Raw genomic sequence first — 18,839 nt, forward strand, 5'->3', positions numbered from 1 at the left:
GTCCCTGCAAGGAAAAGGTGGTGTTGGACAGTGGAAATCGCTACAGCACAAGCGGTTTGGGAGTTTACATTCCCTGCCTAACGCTATCCCTGCTTCTGACGAAGCGGCAGCAACCTCTCCCTATGCTCAGATCAGCAGCAGTAAGATGGCGGTCGGCGTGCACGCCCCTTTATAGCCCCTGTGACGCCGCAGAAAGCAAGCCAATCACTGCCATGCCCTTCTCTAAGATGGTGGGGACCGAGAACCATGTCATCACACTGCCCACACTCTGCATCCTCCTTTATTGGCTGAGAAATGGTGCTGAACGCGTCATATGAAACGCGACTTTGACGCGAAGGTCGTGTACCACATGGCCGACCCCACACAGGGATCGGGTCGGGATTCATGAATCCCGACTTTACCAAAAGTCGGCGACTTATGAAAATGACCGATCCGTTTCGCTCAACCCTAGTGGTGGTCAATAGTTTTGAAAGCTGTAGAGAGGTCAAGAAGAATGAGCAGAGAGTGGTGACCATTATGTTTTGTTGTCAAAAGGTCATTCATTGGTCACTTTGATGAGTGCAGGTTCTGTAGAATGTAGGGGCAGAAGCCTGACTGTGATGGATCTTGGAGAGAGTGAGTGGAGAGGTAATGAATCAGGCATGAGTAGACCAGGCGCTCCAAGAGTTTAGAGATTTAAAAAATCGTGCTTTGAAATTGAAAAAAATTGCAATTCCACCATTGTTTTTGTTTTCTTATCTTTTTCACTATATGAAACACTAAAGCGAGAAACAGTACAAGCCATTTAAAATTATTCTGTGAATCTTTATTGACACATACAGACAAGACAGTCTATAAAACATATAAAAAATGAAACACCACAAGTAATGAAAAAACTTGGTACATTAACCAGATAAATGAAATCATAATAGATATCTTGCTAAGCAAAAAAGAGGAAATATATATAAAAAAAAGAGTAACCATGATAGAAAGCTCAAAATAAAAGAGCTAAAGAAATAAATACTATTGCACCTAAGTATGTCTTCTATATAACAAACTAATCACTTATAAGTATGGTGAGATAAGTAGAATTATTAATAGTGCTAAGTAGTGAATGTAACGAATGGAAAAGGAGGCACAGAAGTTGAAGTTTACATTAGTTTTTATTTAGGTTTAATGTGGAACCTCGGGACGACGGTCCGGGGGGCTCCGAAGGGTGCGTGACTATGTGAGCCCCAGACACCCGTAATAAGTCCCCTCAAACAGGAACAGAGTGGATAGCCTGGGGGACACGGGTGCTACCTCCAGTTAGACCCCGAACTCATTGCAGCTGTCCCAGCGGGACAATTTGACAAGCGGGGTTAGCGGGAGATGTGGCGCTAACCAGGTGATACAGGGTGTACGGGTAGAAGCTGATTCCAGAGGTACTGGCATTGTCCAGAGATGATGATAGCAAGTTGGTGGGACGAGATGGGATTGTGTAGATAGAACAGTCGTCATTCAGGATAGCCAGGTAACTGGAGGCCGAAGATCTGTAAAAAACAGACAATATAAGCGGAGTACTAGCGCAAGCACTTCTGAAACAGGAACACATGCAGACAGGAGCCGGAAGAAAGCAACAGTGGATACTTGTTGCTCCGGCACCCTGCCTATGGTGGAGGAGCTAGAAATAGTAATGAAAAACACGCCATTGGCCAAAAGCATATTTTAAAAAATGCGCACTTTCTCTTTAAGAGACCTGGAATGAGCGCACGCGTGCCTAAGCACTCTGCCCGAGAACCTGATGGCAGCACACCAGGAAGCAGGAGAGGAAGGAGGAGGAGAAGCCACATCCTGACAGCGTGGAGAAAGCACAGAGCGGGAGTCCTGACAGGGACCCGGCAAAGGTACAGAGACCGGACCGGGTGTAACAGTATCCCCCTTTTTGCGCCCCCTCTTTTTCAAGCCTGCGTAGAATCTTTTCAGAAGAAGAGGAGCCCGGATATTCTCTTTAGGCTCCTGAGGACCAAAGTCCCTCCAATCCACCAGATAATAGATCTTACCTCTTATTCTCTAAGTGGCCAAGATCTTCTCTACCTCAAAAACATCCTCCTCACTGACGGGATTCGGAGTGGAACCCCAGTCTTTAAAGAAGGAGCTCAAAACCACTGGTTTGAGAAGGGAAACATGAAAAGAGTTAGGCACACGTAAGGAAGGAGGCAATTTCAATGCGTATGAAACTGCAAAAAAATATTTAGAATTGAGAGTTCTCAGTGGTTGATACCTTTTGATGGCTAACTGAAAAGATGGTAACAAATTGCAAGCTTTCGAGACTACACAGGTCTCTTCATCAGGCAAAGACTAAAACAAATTCTGAAGAATCACATATTTATGCACAACATAGCACAAATGCCTGATGAAGAGACCTGTGTAATCTCTAAAGATTGCAATTTGTTACCATCCTTTCAGCTAGCCATTAAAAGGTATCAACCACTAAGAACTTTCAATTCTAAATATTTTTATATCTACTGGCTAACACGGTACCAAGATATTTACCTTTCCTGTATGAAACTGCATTAATTTGTTTCAAAACTTCAAATGGACCGATGAATCGGGGACACAGTTTGTATAAAGGCATCTTCAGATGGACATATCTGGAAGAAAGCCACACCTTATCTCCAGGCCGAAAGATTGGAGCGTCCAGGTGTCAGCTGCAGGAACCCCTGAAGACCCGGATACGGGAAGAGGAATTCCAGGTTGAAGTCCAAACACAATCTGAAAAGGAGATTTTCCGGGAGATTCACTTACTTGATTATTGTACGAAAATTCTGCCCAAGGCAGCAACTTAGTCCAGTCATCATGATGCACATTAACAAAATGACACAGGAATCCTGTCAGGATTTGATTGGTCCTCTCTACTTGCCCATTGGATTGAGGATGGTATGCAGAAGAGAAGTCCAATTTCACTTGCACAGATTTACAAACTGCTCTCCAAAACTTGGAGGTGAACTGGACACCCCTGTTGGACACAATCTGGAGAGGAAATCCATGAAGATGGAAGATGTGCTGTATAAAATGGTCAGCAAGATCAGAAGCAGATCGAAGAGCAGGCAGCGGAATGAAATGAGCCATCTTCGAGAACCGATCCACCACTACCCAGATGACAGAACAGCCAGAAGAAACAGGTAGATCAGCAATGAAATCCTTCATGATGTACTGCCAGGGAACAGATGGAACAGAAAGAGGTAATAACTGCCAGGAGGGCAGATGCTTAGCAGCCTTGTAGCAGGCACGCGAAGGACAGGCAGCAACGTATTCCTGGATATCTTTGCCCATGGTAGGCCACCAGTAGTAACGAGAAATGAGTTGCAGAGTTTTCCTCTGACCGCAATGACCAGCCAACTTAGAAGAGTGACCCCAACGGAGAACTCGAATCTTGTCAGAACTAATTACAAGAGTCTTACCCGGAGGAAGGCGAGCAAGATTAACTGCAGCCACAGACACAAATTAAGACGGCTCAATGACGTGTTGCGGTTCTTCCTCAGAGTCGGGAAGCAGGAACGCTCTAGAGAGTGCATCAGCTTTAACATTCTTATTAGCTGGACGAAAATGAAGAACAAAATTAAATCAAACAAAAAATAAGGCCCAGCGAGCCTGGCGAGTGTTCAGTCTTTGTGCGGACTGAAGATAAGCGAGGTTTTTATGATCATGAAGATGACAACCTGATGAACAGCTCCCTCAAGGAGATGCAGCTACTCCTACAGGGCCAACTTGATTGCCAACACATCATGATCTCCTACAGAATAATTTATTTCTGAAGTGGAAAAAACCTTAGAGAAAAAACCACAAGTAACCATCCAACCAGTAGACGACTTCTGGGTGAGAGCAGCACCAGCACCTATAGAAGAAGAGTCTACCTCCCAAAAAAATTGTTGATCAGAATGTGGACGATGGAGAACAGATGCGGAAGAAAATGCCTGTTTTAGAGAAACAAAAGTCTCCTTTGCCTCAGGAGTCCATACTTTGGCGTTCATACCTTTTCGGGTCAAGGCCGAGATGGGAGCCACTCGAGTGGAAAAATGTGGAATAAACAAATGGTAATAGTTGGCGAACCCCAGGAAGAGTTCTATGGCTTTCAGACCGGATGGACGAGGCTATTTTAGGATAGCGGATACCTTCTCCAGATCCATCTTTAAACCTGTGGACGAAACTATGTATCCAAGGAAAGGCAGAGAAGCTTGTTCAAAGAGACACTTTTCAAATTTAGCATAAAGTCTGTTCTCCCTGAGTCTTTGTAACACCAGACATACTTGTCTCCGGTGAGAAGCTAAATCTGGAGAGAAGATCAGGATGTCGTCCAGATAAACAACAACACATGAATAAAGCAGATCTCTGAAAATATCATTAACAAATTCCTGAAAAAGTGCGGGTGCATTGCTAAGGCTGAACGGCATTACCAGGTATTCATAGTGTCCATCCCGGGTGTTAAAGGCAGTTTTCCAATCATCTCCCTCTCAAATGCGCATCAAGTTGTAGGCTCCTCTAAGGTCCACTTTGGTGAAAATTTTAGAGCCCCTAAGATGGTCAAACAACTCATAAATTAGTAGCAACGGATACCTGTTCTTTACCGTATTCTGATTCAGCCCCCGGTAATCGATACAAGGCCGTAGAGAACCATCTTTTTTCTTCACGAAGAAGAATCCTGCTCCAGCTGGCAAAGTCGACTTCCAGATAAATCCCCTAGCTAGGTTCTCCTGGATGTACTCAGACATGGAGTGAGTCTCTGATTGAGAAAGAGGATAAATTCACCCTCGAGGAGGAGATGTTCCAGGGAGCAGATCAATGGGACAATCATAGAACCTGTGTGGAGGTAATTTCTCTGCCCCCTTTTTCCCGAAGACATCAGCAAAGGACCAGTACGAAGGCGGTATACCCAGCAGAGCAGTGGGCTGGACTGTAGGAAGGACAGGACAAATGAGTATGATACACTGATCCAAGCAGGAGTCTCCCCATTGCAGAACCTATCCCATCTTCCAATTTAAGACTGGTTCATGTATCCAAAACCAAGGGAGACTGCTGTGAATTCCGCTCTTGGGCTCCCTCCGGTGGTTGTAAATAGCATTTTTGTGAGTTCTGCTCTTTGGCTCCCTCCTGTGGTTTTGAGTGGTATGGCTGCTTCTTGGATTTAGCTTTAGCAGCTGTTTTCACTGATCGTCTTTCTGGCTTGGCTATATTAGTGTGGCCTTATCCCTCATTCAATGCCAGTTGTCAATTGTTCCTGCCTGAAGTCATTGCTCTTAGGACTTTCCTGACACTCTGACCAGTTCATCAAAGCTAAGTCCTTGCTTGTCCTTTTGCGGTTCTCTTGTTGTGGACTTTGTTGTTCAGCACTTTCTTTGTTTTTGTTCATTTGTCCAGCTTTTCAGTATGGATCTATTCAGTTAAGCTGAAAGCTCTGGGCAGCAGAGTTTGCCCTCCACACCTTTAGTCAGGTGTGGAGATTTTTGCATTTCTCTGCAGTGGACTTTTTCTAGTTTTTTTTACTGACCGCAGAGCGTTCTGTTCTGTACTATTTCTATTTAGCTAGAAGTGGCCTCCTGTGCTAAATCTTGTTTCATACTACGTATGTCATTTCTTTCTTCTCTCACAGTCATTATTTGTGGGGGCTAATCTATCCTTTGGGGACTTTCTCTGAGGCAAGATAGTTTTCCTGCTTCTATCTTTAGGGGTAGTTAGCTCTTAGGCTGTGACGAGATGCCTAGGCCGAGTTAGGAGCATTCCACGGCTACTTCTAGTGTTGTGTTGAGCTTAGGGACTGTGGTCAGTATAGATGCCACCTGCTCAGAGCTAGACGCATGTCGCTCCCTAATCACCAGATCATAACAGGAGACCTAAAAGCAGGGGATGAGACAAATCTGGCAACACATAAAAGTGGATTCTTTGTGAATGCATTGAACCTACCCAGATTTCCAAATGCTCAGTCTGGAACCGAACGGACTCGGACAAGGGTTTACCATCCACAGATGTCACCTGCAATGGCTCCGGAAGACACTAGACTGGAATCTGATATCAATCCACCAATGCCTGCTGAATGAGATTTCCGGCAGCTCCGGAATCCAGGTGACAGAGTTCCAAAAACTTTACCTTGCCAAAGACCACGGAGACAGTTATTTGCAGAGAAGGAGAGAGATGATCCTTACCTAGGGTAGCCTCCTCTACAGACCCTAGGCACTGGAGTTTCCAGACTTCTTTGGGCAAGTGTGGATATAATGCTTGGAACTACCACAGTAGAAACAGCTCCCCTCCAGGCAGCTTACCTCCTGGGGTGGTTGCCCAACCTTACACGATCCACCTCCATAGCCATAGGTGAGGAAGGCAAAGTTGAGGAAGTCGTGAATTTTGGAGTATTAGAACCTTGAAGGTAGGACCCTTTTCACGTTTGGTCTCCTTGGATCGTTCTTGAAACCGAAGATCAATCCGAATTGCCAGGGACATCAGGTCATCCAGAATTGTAGGTATGTCCTGTCTCACAAACTCATCCTTTATTCTTCCTGAAATACCCTGCCTGAAGGTAGCTACCAAGGCTTCGTCGTTCCAGGATAGTTCAGACGATAGGGTACGAAACTGCAGTGCATACTGAGCCACTGTAAGACCCTCCTGTCATAGTCAAAGAAGCACCGAAGCTGTCGATGTAGCACGACCGGGTTCATCAAAGGTCCTGCGAAATGCCTCTTGAAAGGACTGAAGATTAGTAACCACAGGATTCATTCTCTCCCACAGCATATTCAACCAGGCAAGAGCCTCTCCATTTAGGTGAGACATGATGAAGCCCACCTTGGCCCGATCAGAAGCAAACATATGCCCCAGAAGTTCAAAGTGCAATGAACACTGGATAGTGAACCCCCGACACTGAACGGGATCACCACGGAAGCTGGTGGGAGCTGCAAGGCGAGGGCCTTTACTTGCAGTACAGCTAGATACCTGGATACAAGTGCAGTTGAAGTGACTAGGGTGTCCATGCGAGCAGACACGTGCAGAAAAGACATGATCTTGTCCTGTTGACCCTTTAGATGGGTAACTTCTTGACATAGCTCCACGGCCGGTAGAGTCTGGGATCCAGCGGGTTCCATGGCTGGAGCAATCTGTAACAAATGGAAACGGAGGCACAGAAGTTGAAGTTCACATTCATTTTTATTTAGGTTTAATGTGGAACCTCGGGACCACGGTCCAGGGGGCTCAGAAGGGGGCGTGACTATGTGAGCCCCAGACACCCGTAGTAAGTCCCCTCAAAAAGGGACAGAGTGGATAGCCTGGGGGACACGGGTGCTACCTCCATTTAGACCCCGAACTCGTCGCAGCTGTCCCAGCGGGACAATCGGACAAGCAGGGTTAGCGGGAGACATGGAGCTAACCAGGTGATACCAGGTGTACGGGTAGAAGCTGGTTCCAGAGGTACTAGCGTTGTCCTGAGATGATGATAGCAGGTTGGTTGGACGAGACGGGATTGCGCAGATAGAACAGTCGTCATCCAGGATAGCCAGGTAACTTGTAGCTGAAGATCTGTGAAAAACAGATAATATAAGCGGAGTACTAGCGAAAGCACTTCAGAAACAGGAACACATGCAGACAGGAACTGGAAGAAAGCAACAGTGGATACTTGTTGCTCCGGCACCCTCCCTATGGTGGAGAAGCTAGAAATAGTAATGAATAACACGCCATTAGCCAAAAGCATATTTTAAAAAATGTGCGCTGTCTCTTTAAGAGACCGGGAATGAGCGCGCGTGTTCCCTAAGCACTCTGCCCGAGAACCTGCTGGCAGCATGCCAGGAAGCAGGAGAGGAGGGAGGAGGAGAAGCCGCATCCTGACATCGTGGAGCCAGCACAGAGCGGGAGTCCTGATGGGGACCCCGCAAAGGTACAGAGACCGGACCGGGCGTAACAGTGAATACTTGAATACTTATTAATGATATCAACATAATACATGTTTATCTAATTGAGTAACTGTTACCTAAATACACACCAATATATACACATACATATTCATATGACCTCACAAGATCTACTTCTCTATTCCCCTCTTATCTCCTCTTCCCACAATCGCATACAAGATTTCTCTCGTGCATCACCCCTACTCTGGAACTCTCTACCACAACATATCAGACTCTCACCTACCATTGAAACCTTCAAAAAGAGCCTGAAGACCCACCTCTTCCGACAAGCCTATAACCTGCAGTAACCACCGATTGACCAAACCGCTGCATGACCAGCTCGCCTACTGTATTCTCACCAGTCCCTTGTAGATTGTGAGCCTTCGCGAGCAGGGTCCTCTCTCCTCCTGTAGCAGTTATGACTTGTATTGTTTAAAATTATTGGTCTTGTTTTTATTATGTATACCCCTCCTTACATGTAAAGCGCCATGAAATAAATGGCGCTATAACAATAAATAATAATAATAATATGCATGCTGTAAATACACAGTCACATAAAAAATATACATACTTATTTGTTCCTATAATATGAACATACGGGCCCATATTCTGTATATATATATATATATATATATATATATACAGTTAGGGCCAGAAATATTTGGACAGTGACATAATTTTCGCGATTTGGGCTCTGCATGCCACCACATTGGATTTGAGATGAAACCTCTACAACAGAATTCAAGTGCAGATTGTAACGTTTAATTTGAAGGGTTGAACAAAAATATCTGATAGAAAATGTAGGAACTCTACACATTTCTTTACAAACACTCCACATTTTATGAGGTCAAAAGTAATTGGACAAATAAACATAACCCAAACAAAATATTTTTATTTTCAATATTTTGTTGCAAATCCTTTGGAGGCAATCACTGCCTTAAGTCTGGAACCCATGGATATCACCAAACGCTGGGTTTCCTCCTTCTTAATGCTTTGCCAGGCCTTTACAGCCGCAGCCTTCAGGTCTTGCTTGTTTGTGGGTCTTTCCGTCTTAAGTCTGGATTTGAGCAAGTGAAATGCATGCTCAATTGGGTTTAGGTCTGGAGATTGACTTGGCCATTGCAGAATGTTCCACTTTTTGGCACTCATGAACTCCTGGGTAGCTTTGGCTGTATGCTTGGGGTCATTGTCCATCTGTACTATGAAGCGCCGTCCAATCAACTTTGCAGCATTTGGCTGAATCTGGGCTGAAAGTATATCCCGGTACACTTCAGAATTCATCCGGCTACTCTTGTCTGCTCTTATGTCATCAATAAACACAAGTGACCCAGTGCCATTGAAAGCCATGCATGCCCATGCCATCACGTTGCCTCCACCATGTTTTACAGAGGATGTGGTGTGCCTTGGATCATGTGCCGTTCCCTTTCTTCTCCAAACTTTTTTCTTCCCATCATTCTGGTACAGGTTGATCTTTGTCTCATCTGTCCATAGAATACTTTTCCAGAACTGAGCTGGCTTCTTGAGGTGTTTTTCTGCAAATTTAACTCTGGCCTGTCTATTTTTGGTATTGATGAATGGTTTGCATCTAGATGTGAACCCTTTGTATTTACTGTCATGGAGTCTTCTCTTTACTGTTGACTTAGAGACAGATACACCTACTTCACTGAGAGAGTTCTGGACTTCAGTTCATGTTGAGAACGGGTTCTTCTTCACCAAATTAAGTATGCGGCGATCATCCACCACTGTTGTCATCCGTGGACGCCCAGGCCTTTTTGAGTTCCCAAGCTCACCAGTCAATTCCTTTTTTCTCAGAATGTACCCAACTGTTGATTTTGCTACTCCAAGCATGTCTGCTATCTCTCTGATGGATTTTTTCTTTTTTTTCAGCCTCAGGATGTTCTGCTTCACCTCAATTGAGAGTTCCTTTGACCGCATGTTGTCTGCTCACAGCAACAGCTTCCAAATGCAAATACCACACACCTGGAATCCACCCCTGACCTTTTAACTACTTCATTGATTACAGGTTAACGAGGGAGACGCCTTCAGAGTTAATTGCAGCCCTTAGAGTCCATTGTCCAATTACTTTTGGTCCCTTGAAAAAGAGGACGCTATGCATTACAGAGCTATGATTCCTAAACCCTTTCTCCGATTTGGATGTGGAAACTATCATATTGCAGCTGGGAGTGTGCACTTTCAGCCCATATCTACTTTATAAAGCTGAATGTGTGTATGTGTGTGTGTGTATGTGTGTGTGTGTGTATGTCCGGGATTGGCATCTGCACCGTCGCAGCTACAGCCACAAAATTTTGCACAGTCACACGTCTGGACCCCGAGAGCGTCATAGGCTATATTGTGAGGCGAAATTTTAACCCCGCGCGTTCCAATTCACCAAACAATTTTGCCCCTATCTACATAATGGGGAAAAAAGTGAAAGGAAAAGTGTTGGAGGCGTTGCAGCTACATAAACAAAATTTTGCACAGTCACACGTCTGGACCCTGAGAGCACCATAGGCTACGTTGTGAGGTGAAATTTTAACCCCGCGCTTTCCAATTCACCAAACAATTTTGCCCCTATCTACATAATGGGGAAAAAGTGAAATGAAAAGTGTTGGAGGCGTCGCAGCTACAGCCACAAAATTTTGCACAGTCACACGTCTGGACCCGGAGAGCGTCATAGGCTATGTTGTGAGGTGAAATTTTAACTCCGCACTTTCCAATTCACCAAACTATTTTTCCCCTATCTACATAATGGGGAAAAGTGAAAGGAAAAGTGTTGGAGGCAAATTGACAGCTGCCAGATGTGAACAAGGGGGACTTAAAGAGTGAGAGCGATGGCGCCAAAGAGTATATACCGTACAGTTGCTAAGGTGGGACCCCGACATGGGATACTCACCACACACGGGGATATGAACACACACACAAAATGCGCCACACACTACCATGTGCTTGAACACATATACCACCCTCAGCACACATTTCACCACACATACACCAACCTCGCCACATAAAAGTCGAAACACAAAAGTCGCCGCTCAAAACTCACCACGCGCAAAACTCGCCACATGCAAAAAATAGGCTCACGCAAAACTCGCCACAAGTGCAAAACTCACCTCATGGAAAACTCGCCACACGCAAAACTTGCACATGCGGAAAAATTGCCACATGCAAAAAATTTGCAACACATGCAAAAGTTGCCTCGCACAAAACTTGCACATACTCAAAAGGCACCAGACATAAAACTCACCACGCGCAAAACTCGCCATGCGCAAAACTTGCTGCACACAACTTGCTACACTAACCTGTCACATGCAACTCGACACACAAAAAGTTGCTACACGCATGTTGCCACACAAAACTCAACACACACAACTTGACAAACAAAACTCGCCCTAAAACACACACAAGTCTGGTATTAGCCTTCAAAAATAAAAATCTGATTAATAAGCAGACAAACTACAAGAGCAACAAATGTACCATATAGGAAATACGGCAGCTGTCAGTCACATGACCTGTCTATTATGTGTATGTGTGAGCTAATATATACTGCCAGGGGGAGGGCTTCCTGTTGGCTGGGGATTTATCAGGCTGCCAATTTAGCTTACAAATACTGAGGTAAAAATACTGAGCAAATAACGTGTTAACGAGGTCTAATACAGGAGATCACACAGGTATATACTGTATACAGGGGAGATGACACACAGATATATACTATATACAGGAGAGATGACACACAGGTATATACTATATAAAGGAGGAGATGACATACAGGTACATACTATATACAGGAGGAGATGACATACAGGTATATACTATATACAGGAGGAGATGACACACAGGTATATACTATATACAGGAGCAGATTACCTACAGGTATATACTATATACAGGAGGAGATGACATACAGGTATATGCTATATATAGAAGATGACATACAGGTATATACTATATACAGGAGGAGATGACACACAGATATATACTATATACAGGGGAGATGACACACCGGTATATACTATATACAGGAGGAGATGACATACAGGTATATACTATATATAGAAGGAGATGACATACAGGTATATACTATATATAGGAGGAGATGACATACAGGTATATACTATATATAGGAGGAGATGACATACAGGTATATACTATATACAGGGGAGATGACACACAGCAGGTATATACTATATACAGGGGAGATGACATACAGGTATATACTATATACAGGAGATGACATACAGGTGTATACTATATATAAGGGAGATGACAAACATGTATATACTGAGGTGAAAATGAGAGGTGTGAGGTGAAAATGAAAAGGTGTGAGTGCAAAATGAGAGGAGTGAGGGAAAATAGTGTAGTGATCGGAAAATGACAGATGTGAGGTCGAAATGACAAGTGTTAGGCGGGAATGAGAGGAGTGAGGGAGAAAATGAGAGGTGTGAGGGAGAAAATGAGAGATGTGAGGGGGAAAATTAAAGATGTGATTGGGAAAATGAGAGGTGTGATGGGAAAATAAGAGAAGTGACGTGCTATAACTAACCACAGATATTTACTATGCCCAGGCAACGCCGGGCTCTTCAGCTAGTTATATACATAATTGTATTTCTGAACATGTTTTTGTAAACAGCTAAAATAACAAAACTTGTGTCACTGTCCAAATATTTCTGGCCATAACTGTATATATATATACATAAATATACTAGATGGTGGCCTGATTCTAAAGCATCGGGTATTCTAGAATATGTAGTTTATTTATGAAGTTTTCAGAATAATGCAATTTAAACACAGGATTTGGCTGGTCGGGCGCGACCAATTAGCGAAGCGTGGTTCAAATTCTGCGCCAATTCGTGGCCGGACTGCGCCTGTCGCTGATTGGTCATGCCCGGCCGCGAACAGTCAGTGAAGCCAGGGCCTGCTCCTGGTTTTTGAGGGCCCCGGGTGAAAGAGTATCAGTGGGCCCCCCTCTTTAACACATACAACGATTCATGATGCACAGATACAGCAGAGAAATATAGCACAGCCAAACAGCATACAGCCCACGTAGTGCATAGCACAGCCTACGTAGTATATTGCCCAGCCACTTAGTATATAGCACAGCCCCCGTAGTATATAGCACAGACAGGCAGTATATTGCCCAGCCAGGTAATATATTGCACAGCCACATAATATATTATACAGTCACAAAATATATTGCACAGATATGGAGTATATAGCACAGCCACGTTGTATATAGCACAGAGACGTACTATGTAACACAGCACATGCAGTAGATAACACAGGCCACGTAGTATAAAGCACAGCTATGTAGTACATTGCCCAGCCACAAAATAATTACCACAGCCACGTAGTATATAGCACAGAGATGTAGTATATAACACAGCCCATGCAGTATATGACACAGCCCATGTAGTATATTGCCCAGCCACGTAATATATTGCACAGCCACGTAATATATTGAAAAGCCACGTAATATATTGCACAGCCACGTAGTACAGGGGTGTCAAACTGCATTCCTCAAGGGCTGCAAACAGGTCATGTTTTGAGGATTTCCTTGTACTGCACAGGTGATTATTTAATCACCTACACACATAATGATTACAGCACCTTGTGCAAAGCTAAGGAAATCTTGAAAACACGCATGGTTTTCGGCCCTCGAGGAATGCAGTTTGACACCCCTGACGTAGTATATACCACAGCCCATGCAGTATATAACACAAGCCACGAAGCAAAGAGGTCAGCGATGTAGTATATTGCCCAGCCATGTAATATATACTACAGAAACGTAGTATGTAGCACAGAGACGTAGTATATAACACAGCCCATGCAGTATCTAACACAGCCCACGTAGTACATAACAATGTGGGCACCATATCCCTGTTAAAAAAATAATTAAAATAAAAAATAGTTATATACTCACGTTCCGTCGGCCCCCGGATCCAGCCCAAGCATTTACCAATGCTACTCACGACGCTCCGTTCCCAGGAATGCATTGCGGTCTTGCGAGATGATGATGTATCATTCTCGTGAGACCGCTACGTCATCATCTTGCGAGACTGCAATGCATGGACCGGAGCATCGCTAGGAGCAGCGGGAAAGGCAACGGAAGGTGAGAAAATAATGATTTTTATTTTTTTTAATTATTTTTAACATTAGACCTTTTTACTATTGAAGCTGTATAAGCAGCATCAATAGTAAAAAGTTGGTCACACAGGGTTAATAGCAGCATTAACGGACTGCGTTACACCGTGGCATAACGCGATGTAACGCAGCTATTAACCCTGTGTGAGCGCTGACTGGAGGGGGCACTGACAGAGAGTAGGAAGGGGTAAATTCGCGGCCGGACTGTGCCCGTCGCTGATTGGTCACGGCTTGGTGGCCACGACCAATCAGCGACACTGGATTTCCGTGACAGACAGACGGAAGTACCCCTTAGACGATTATGTATATAGATAGATACACTGCTCTAAAAAATAAAGGGAACACTTAAACAACAGAACATAACTCCAAGTACATCAAACTTCTGTGAAATCAAACTGTCCACGTAGGAAGTAACACTGTTTGACACTCAATTTCACATGCTGTTGTGCAAAAGGAATAGACAACAGATAGAAATTATTGGAAATGATCAAGACACACTCAATAAAGGAGTGGTTCTGCAGGTGGGGACCACAGACCACATCTCAGTACCAATGCTTTCTGGCTGATGTTTTGGTCACTTTTGAATGTTGGTTGTGCTTTCACACTCATGGTAGCATGAGACGGACTCTACCACCCACACAAGTGGTTCAGGTAGTGCAGCTCATCCAGGATGGCACATCAATGCGAGTTGTGGCAAGAAGTTTTGCTGTGTCTGTCAGTGTAGTGTCCAGAGGCTGGAGATGCTACCAAGAAACAGGCCAGTACACTTGGAGACGTGGAGGGGGCCGAAGGAGGACAACATCCCAGCAGCAGGACTACTACCTCAGCCTTTGTGCAAGGAGAAACAGGAGGAGCACTTCCAGAGGCCTGCAAAATGACCTCCAGCAGGCCACAAATGTGCATGTGCCTGCACAAACGGTTAGAAACCAACTCCATGAGGATGGTCTGAGTGCCCAACATCCACAGATGGAGGTTGTGCTCACAGCCCAACACCGTGCAGGATGATTGGCATTTGCCACAGAACACCATGATTGGCAAATTTGCCACTGGCACCCTGTGCTCTTCACAGATGAAAGCAGGTTCACAAGGAGCACATGTGACAGATGTCAACAGACTGTCCAGGAGTTGGTGGATGCTTTAGTCCAGGTCTGGTAGGAGATCTCTCAGGAGACCATCCGCTGCCTCATCAGGAGAAAGGGAATGATGCTCAGTAGTGTGTGTGGCCTCCACGTGCCTGTATGATCTCCCTACAATGCATGGGCCAAATAAAGCCAAATGTGGGACATTGATACCATATGGGACCAATTGAGGGGGCTTTATTACTGTGATGGGTCAATTGGGTGATATTTTTACTATATTGAGGCATTTGGGGACAACATTACTATATAGGGCCCAGAATAGGAGGATACTAATACTTCCAAATAGAGTACATCATCAATATTTTTTATTTTGGCTCATTCATTATTAAATATTAATTTGTGGAGCCAAAGTTCAGGACTTTCCAACTGTATCAAGGCATAAAAGGTAAATGCTATTACTGTATGGGTGCCAGTCATAAAAGGGGCACTGGAGCCCAGAGAACTTTAAATATGCCTCTATCTGGTGCCTTTAAGAACCAAAAATTATACTGATAATAGCAGCCATGATTATCAGTGCAGTTTCCCAGATTAGAGGTCTGGAAGGTGACATCATGCTCATGCCCAAAGTTCCTTCACTCTACATAGTCTGAACGAAATAAAAGTATGAAAGAGAATAGTATGTCTTCTGTGTTGTATGTGTGTGTACTTGAGTATTCATATTTATAAACATGCCAGCTGTTATTGCTCACCTTACTAAAATATTTAACCTCTCTCTCATCTTGTATCTTTCCTCCCTCCTTTAAACATGCCAGTAAGTAAACCCATTACTTAAAAAAACCATCCTTAGAATAGAATTGCAATACTAATTAAAGACCTGTCTCCAATATCTCCTTTATTTTTAAACTTCTGTAACATTTGTTTCACTCCCATCTAATCCACTATCTCTCAGACATTGTTCTTCTGGACCCTATACACTCCGGCTCCGCACTTTGCACTCTAATGAAACTGCCCATACTAAAGTCTGTAATTATCTACTAACAGAAAAATCTAATGGTCACTGTTCTCTGCTGATTTTCCTTGATCTCTCTGCAGAATTCAACACTGTGGATCACTTGCTAGCTCCTCTTCCTCTCTTCTTTCCCCCATTGTCAGGGTTCCTCAAGGTTCAGTTGCCATTTCCATGCATGGTTCTACCATTACTCAGCAGCAAGCCCACTGTCTTGAAATTATATTTGAATCAGATCTTGCCTTCATTCCCCACATCACATCACTTGCTCAATCTTGTCACTTACGCCTCAAAAACATCTCTAGACTTCGAACTTTTCTCAACTTTAACTCTGTGAAAACTCTAACTGTTGCTCTTATTCATTCTTGTCAAGATTATTGCAACTCTCTACTAATCGATATCCCTTTACTAAACTCACCCCTCTCCAATCCATCCTGAATGCAGCATCCAGGATCATATTCCTTTCCAACTGCCACATTGATGCCGTTTACCAGTCATTGCACTGGTTTAACATCCATTGCAGAGTCCAATATAAACTTAATACTCTCACGCACAAAGCTCTCAACAGTTCTGCATTACCATACATTTCCTCCCTCATCTCTGTCTATTACCATACCCATGCCCTCAGTTCTGCAAATGACCTAGGAATAACATCCTCAATAATTCGAACATAAACTACTCGAGAGTTGCACCAATTCTCACAAACGCACTTCCCTGGACAATTTGATTAACTCTTAATAACCTCAGCTTTAAATGTGCCCTAAAAACTCCGTTCTTCAGACTGACCTACCACATTACTTCACTTTTGTAACTTTTCCTTTTTTGCTCTTCCAAAATGTTCTTCCAAATCTCTTTCCTCACAGCATCTGTATACACAACCTCCATGCCCTTAATAACAATCTGTATCTTTACTTATACAGGTGCTGGCTGGTGACCAGTTCATGCAGTGTTATTTGAATACCATATTTATTATATTTATGGCTGGACCATAAAACGCAAGCACTTTTTACCTTTTTTTACCTTTTATGTTTCCCCTTTCTCCTCATGGATTGTAAGCCTGCAATGAAGCTTGGTATCTGTTAAATTATGTGTTTAATCTGTTAAGTCTTTATTGTCTGTACATGTACCATCTGAGATGTAAAGTGCTTTGAAATATGTTGGAACATTAGAAATACAAATTATTTTAATTATTATTATCATCATATTATTAATTTATAATTTATACAATTTTAAAATGTAAAATTTACTCAGTGGGTTCTGGATTTCAATAAAAATCATATAAATATAGATTATAGTTTTATTATTGGTGTATAAACAGTCCTTAATAATTCCTGGGTCAGATAATGGACAACTTAATTATGTAAGCAGAGAATTAGGAAAAGACACTTCATATTAAACATGATATATTTTCCTTTATCTCCCAAAGTAAATTCCTTAAAGACCTTTCCATCCTAGCAATTACTGGTGCTTCTCACAAAATTAGAATATCATCAAAAAGTTAATAAATTTAAATTTTTCCATACAAAACGTGTAACTCATATATTATATTGAATCATTACAAACAGAGTGATCTATTCCAAGTGTTTATTTATGTTAATGTTGATGATTATGGCTCACAGCCAATGAAAACCCAAAAGTCATTATCTCAGTAAAATAAATAATTAACAAAAAACACCTGCAATGGCTTCCTAAGTGTTTAAAAAGGTCCCTTATTCTGTTTCTGTTGGCTCCACAATAAGTGGGTAGACTGCTGACTTGACAGATGTCCAGAAGGCAGTCATTGACACACTCCACAAGGAAAGTTAATTTTTTCATTTAATTTGGAAATCAAGGTCCCAGAGTCTGGAGGAAGAGATTAGAGGCACACAATCCAAGTTGCTTGAGGTCTAATGTGAAGTTTCCACAATCAATAATGGTTTGGGGAGCCAAGTCATCTGCTGGTGTAGGTCCACTGTGTTTTATCAAGACCAAAGTCAGTGCAGCCGTCTACCAGGAGATTTTAGAGCACTTCATGCTTCCCTCTGCCGACAAGCTTTTTGGAGATTTTTTTCTTCCTCAGGACATGGCACCTGTCCTCACTGCCAAAAGTACCAATACCTGGTTTAAAAACAACAGTACCACTGTGATTAATTGGCTAGCAAACCCACCTGACATTAACCCCATAGAGAATGTATGGGGTTTTATCAAGAGGAAGATAATACCCCAGACCCAACAATGCAGATGAGCTTAAGGCTGATATCAAGGCAACCTGGATATCCATAACACCTCAGCAGCGCCATATGCTGATTGCCTCCATGCTCTTACAGGACTGCAAAACAGGACTAGGGTAGAAGGGGGAAAACTGACCCTGCACTATGACTGGAAAAAACCAAAAAGATTTAAAAAAAGACCTAAAAAATATACTTTATTGTAAATAAATAAAATAAAATAAGGAACCACTTATAACCTATAAACCAAAAGTAGGGATCCTATGGGTCAGGATAAGCTCGTAATACAATACAGAACACAAAAAATAGTACTAATAGGAAAGGACTAGGGAGGATAGTGATGCCTCACCCTAAGCTATTCCCTTCCTTGCAGCGGAGGTTGGCACCCTGGGATACGAAATGGCGCCCCCGCTCAACGTAGACTGACCCTGATGACCTTAATAGGTATCCCTACCACAAGCCACCACCCAAACAAACACCACAAAAACAAAAAAGTGAATATATACATTAAAATGCTGTAGCT

General features: G+C 43.2%; 1 protein-coding gene across 1 annotated transcript in view; it reads right to left on the reverse strand.

The window, feature by feature from the left end:
- Positions 1–7,177: 7,177 nt before the first annotated feature.
- PNPLA4 (patatin like phospholipase domain containing 4) overlaps positions 7,178–18,839 on the reverse strand; it is a 230,113-nt gene continuing 218,451 nt past the window's right edge. The window contains exon 8 of the mRNA XM_069761578.1: positions 7,178–7,518. Coding sequence (XP_069617679.1) covers position 7,518 — 1 coding nt within the window. The 3' untranslated portion in view covers positions 7,178–7,517. The remainder of the gene's footprint in view (positions 7,519–18,839) is intronic.

The sequence above is a fragment of the Ranitomeya imitator genome, chromosome 3 (assembly GCF_032444005.1).
Source record: "Ranitomeya imitator isolate aRanImi1 chromosome 3, aRanImi1.pri, whole genome shotgun sequence".
NCBI classification, from domain to species: domain Eukaryota; kingdom Metazoa; phylum Chordata; class Amphibia; order Anura; family Dendrobatidae; genus Ranitomeya; species Ranitomeya imitator.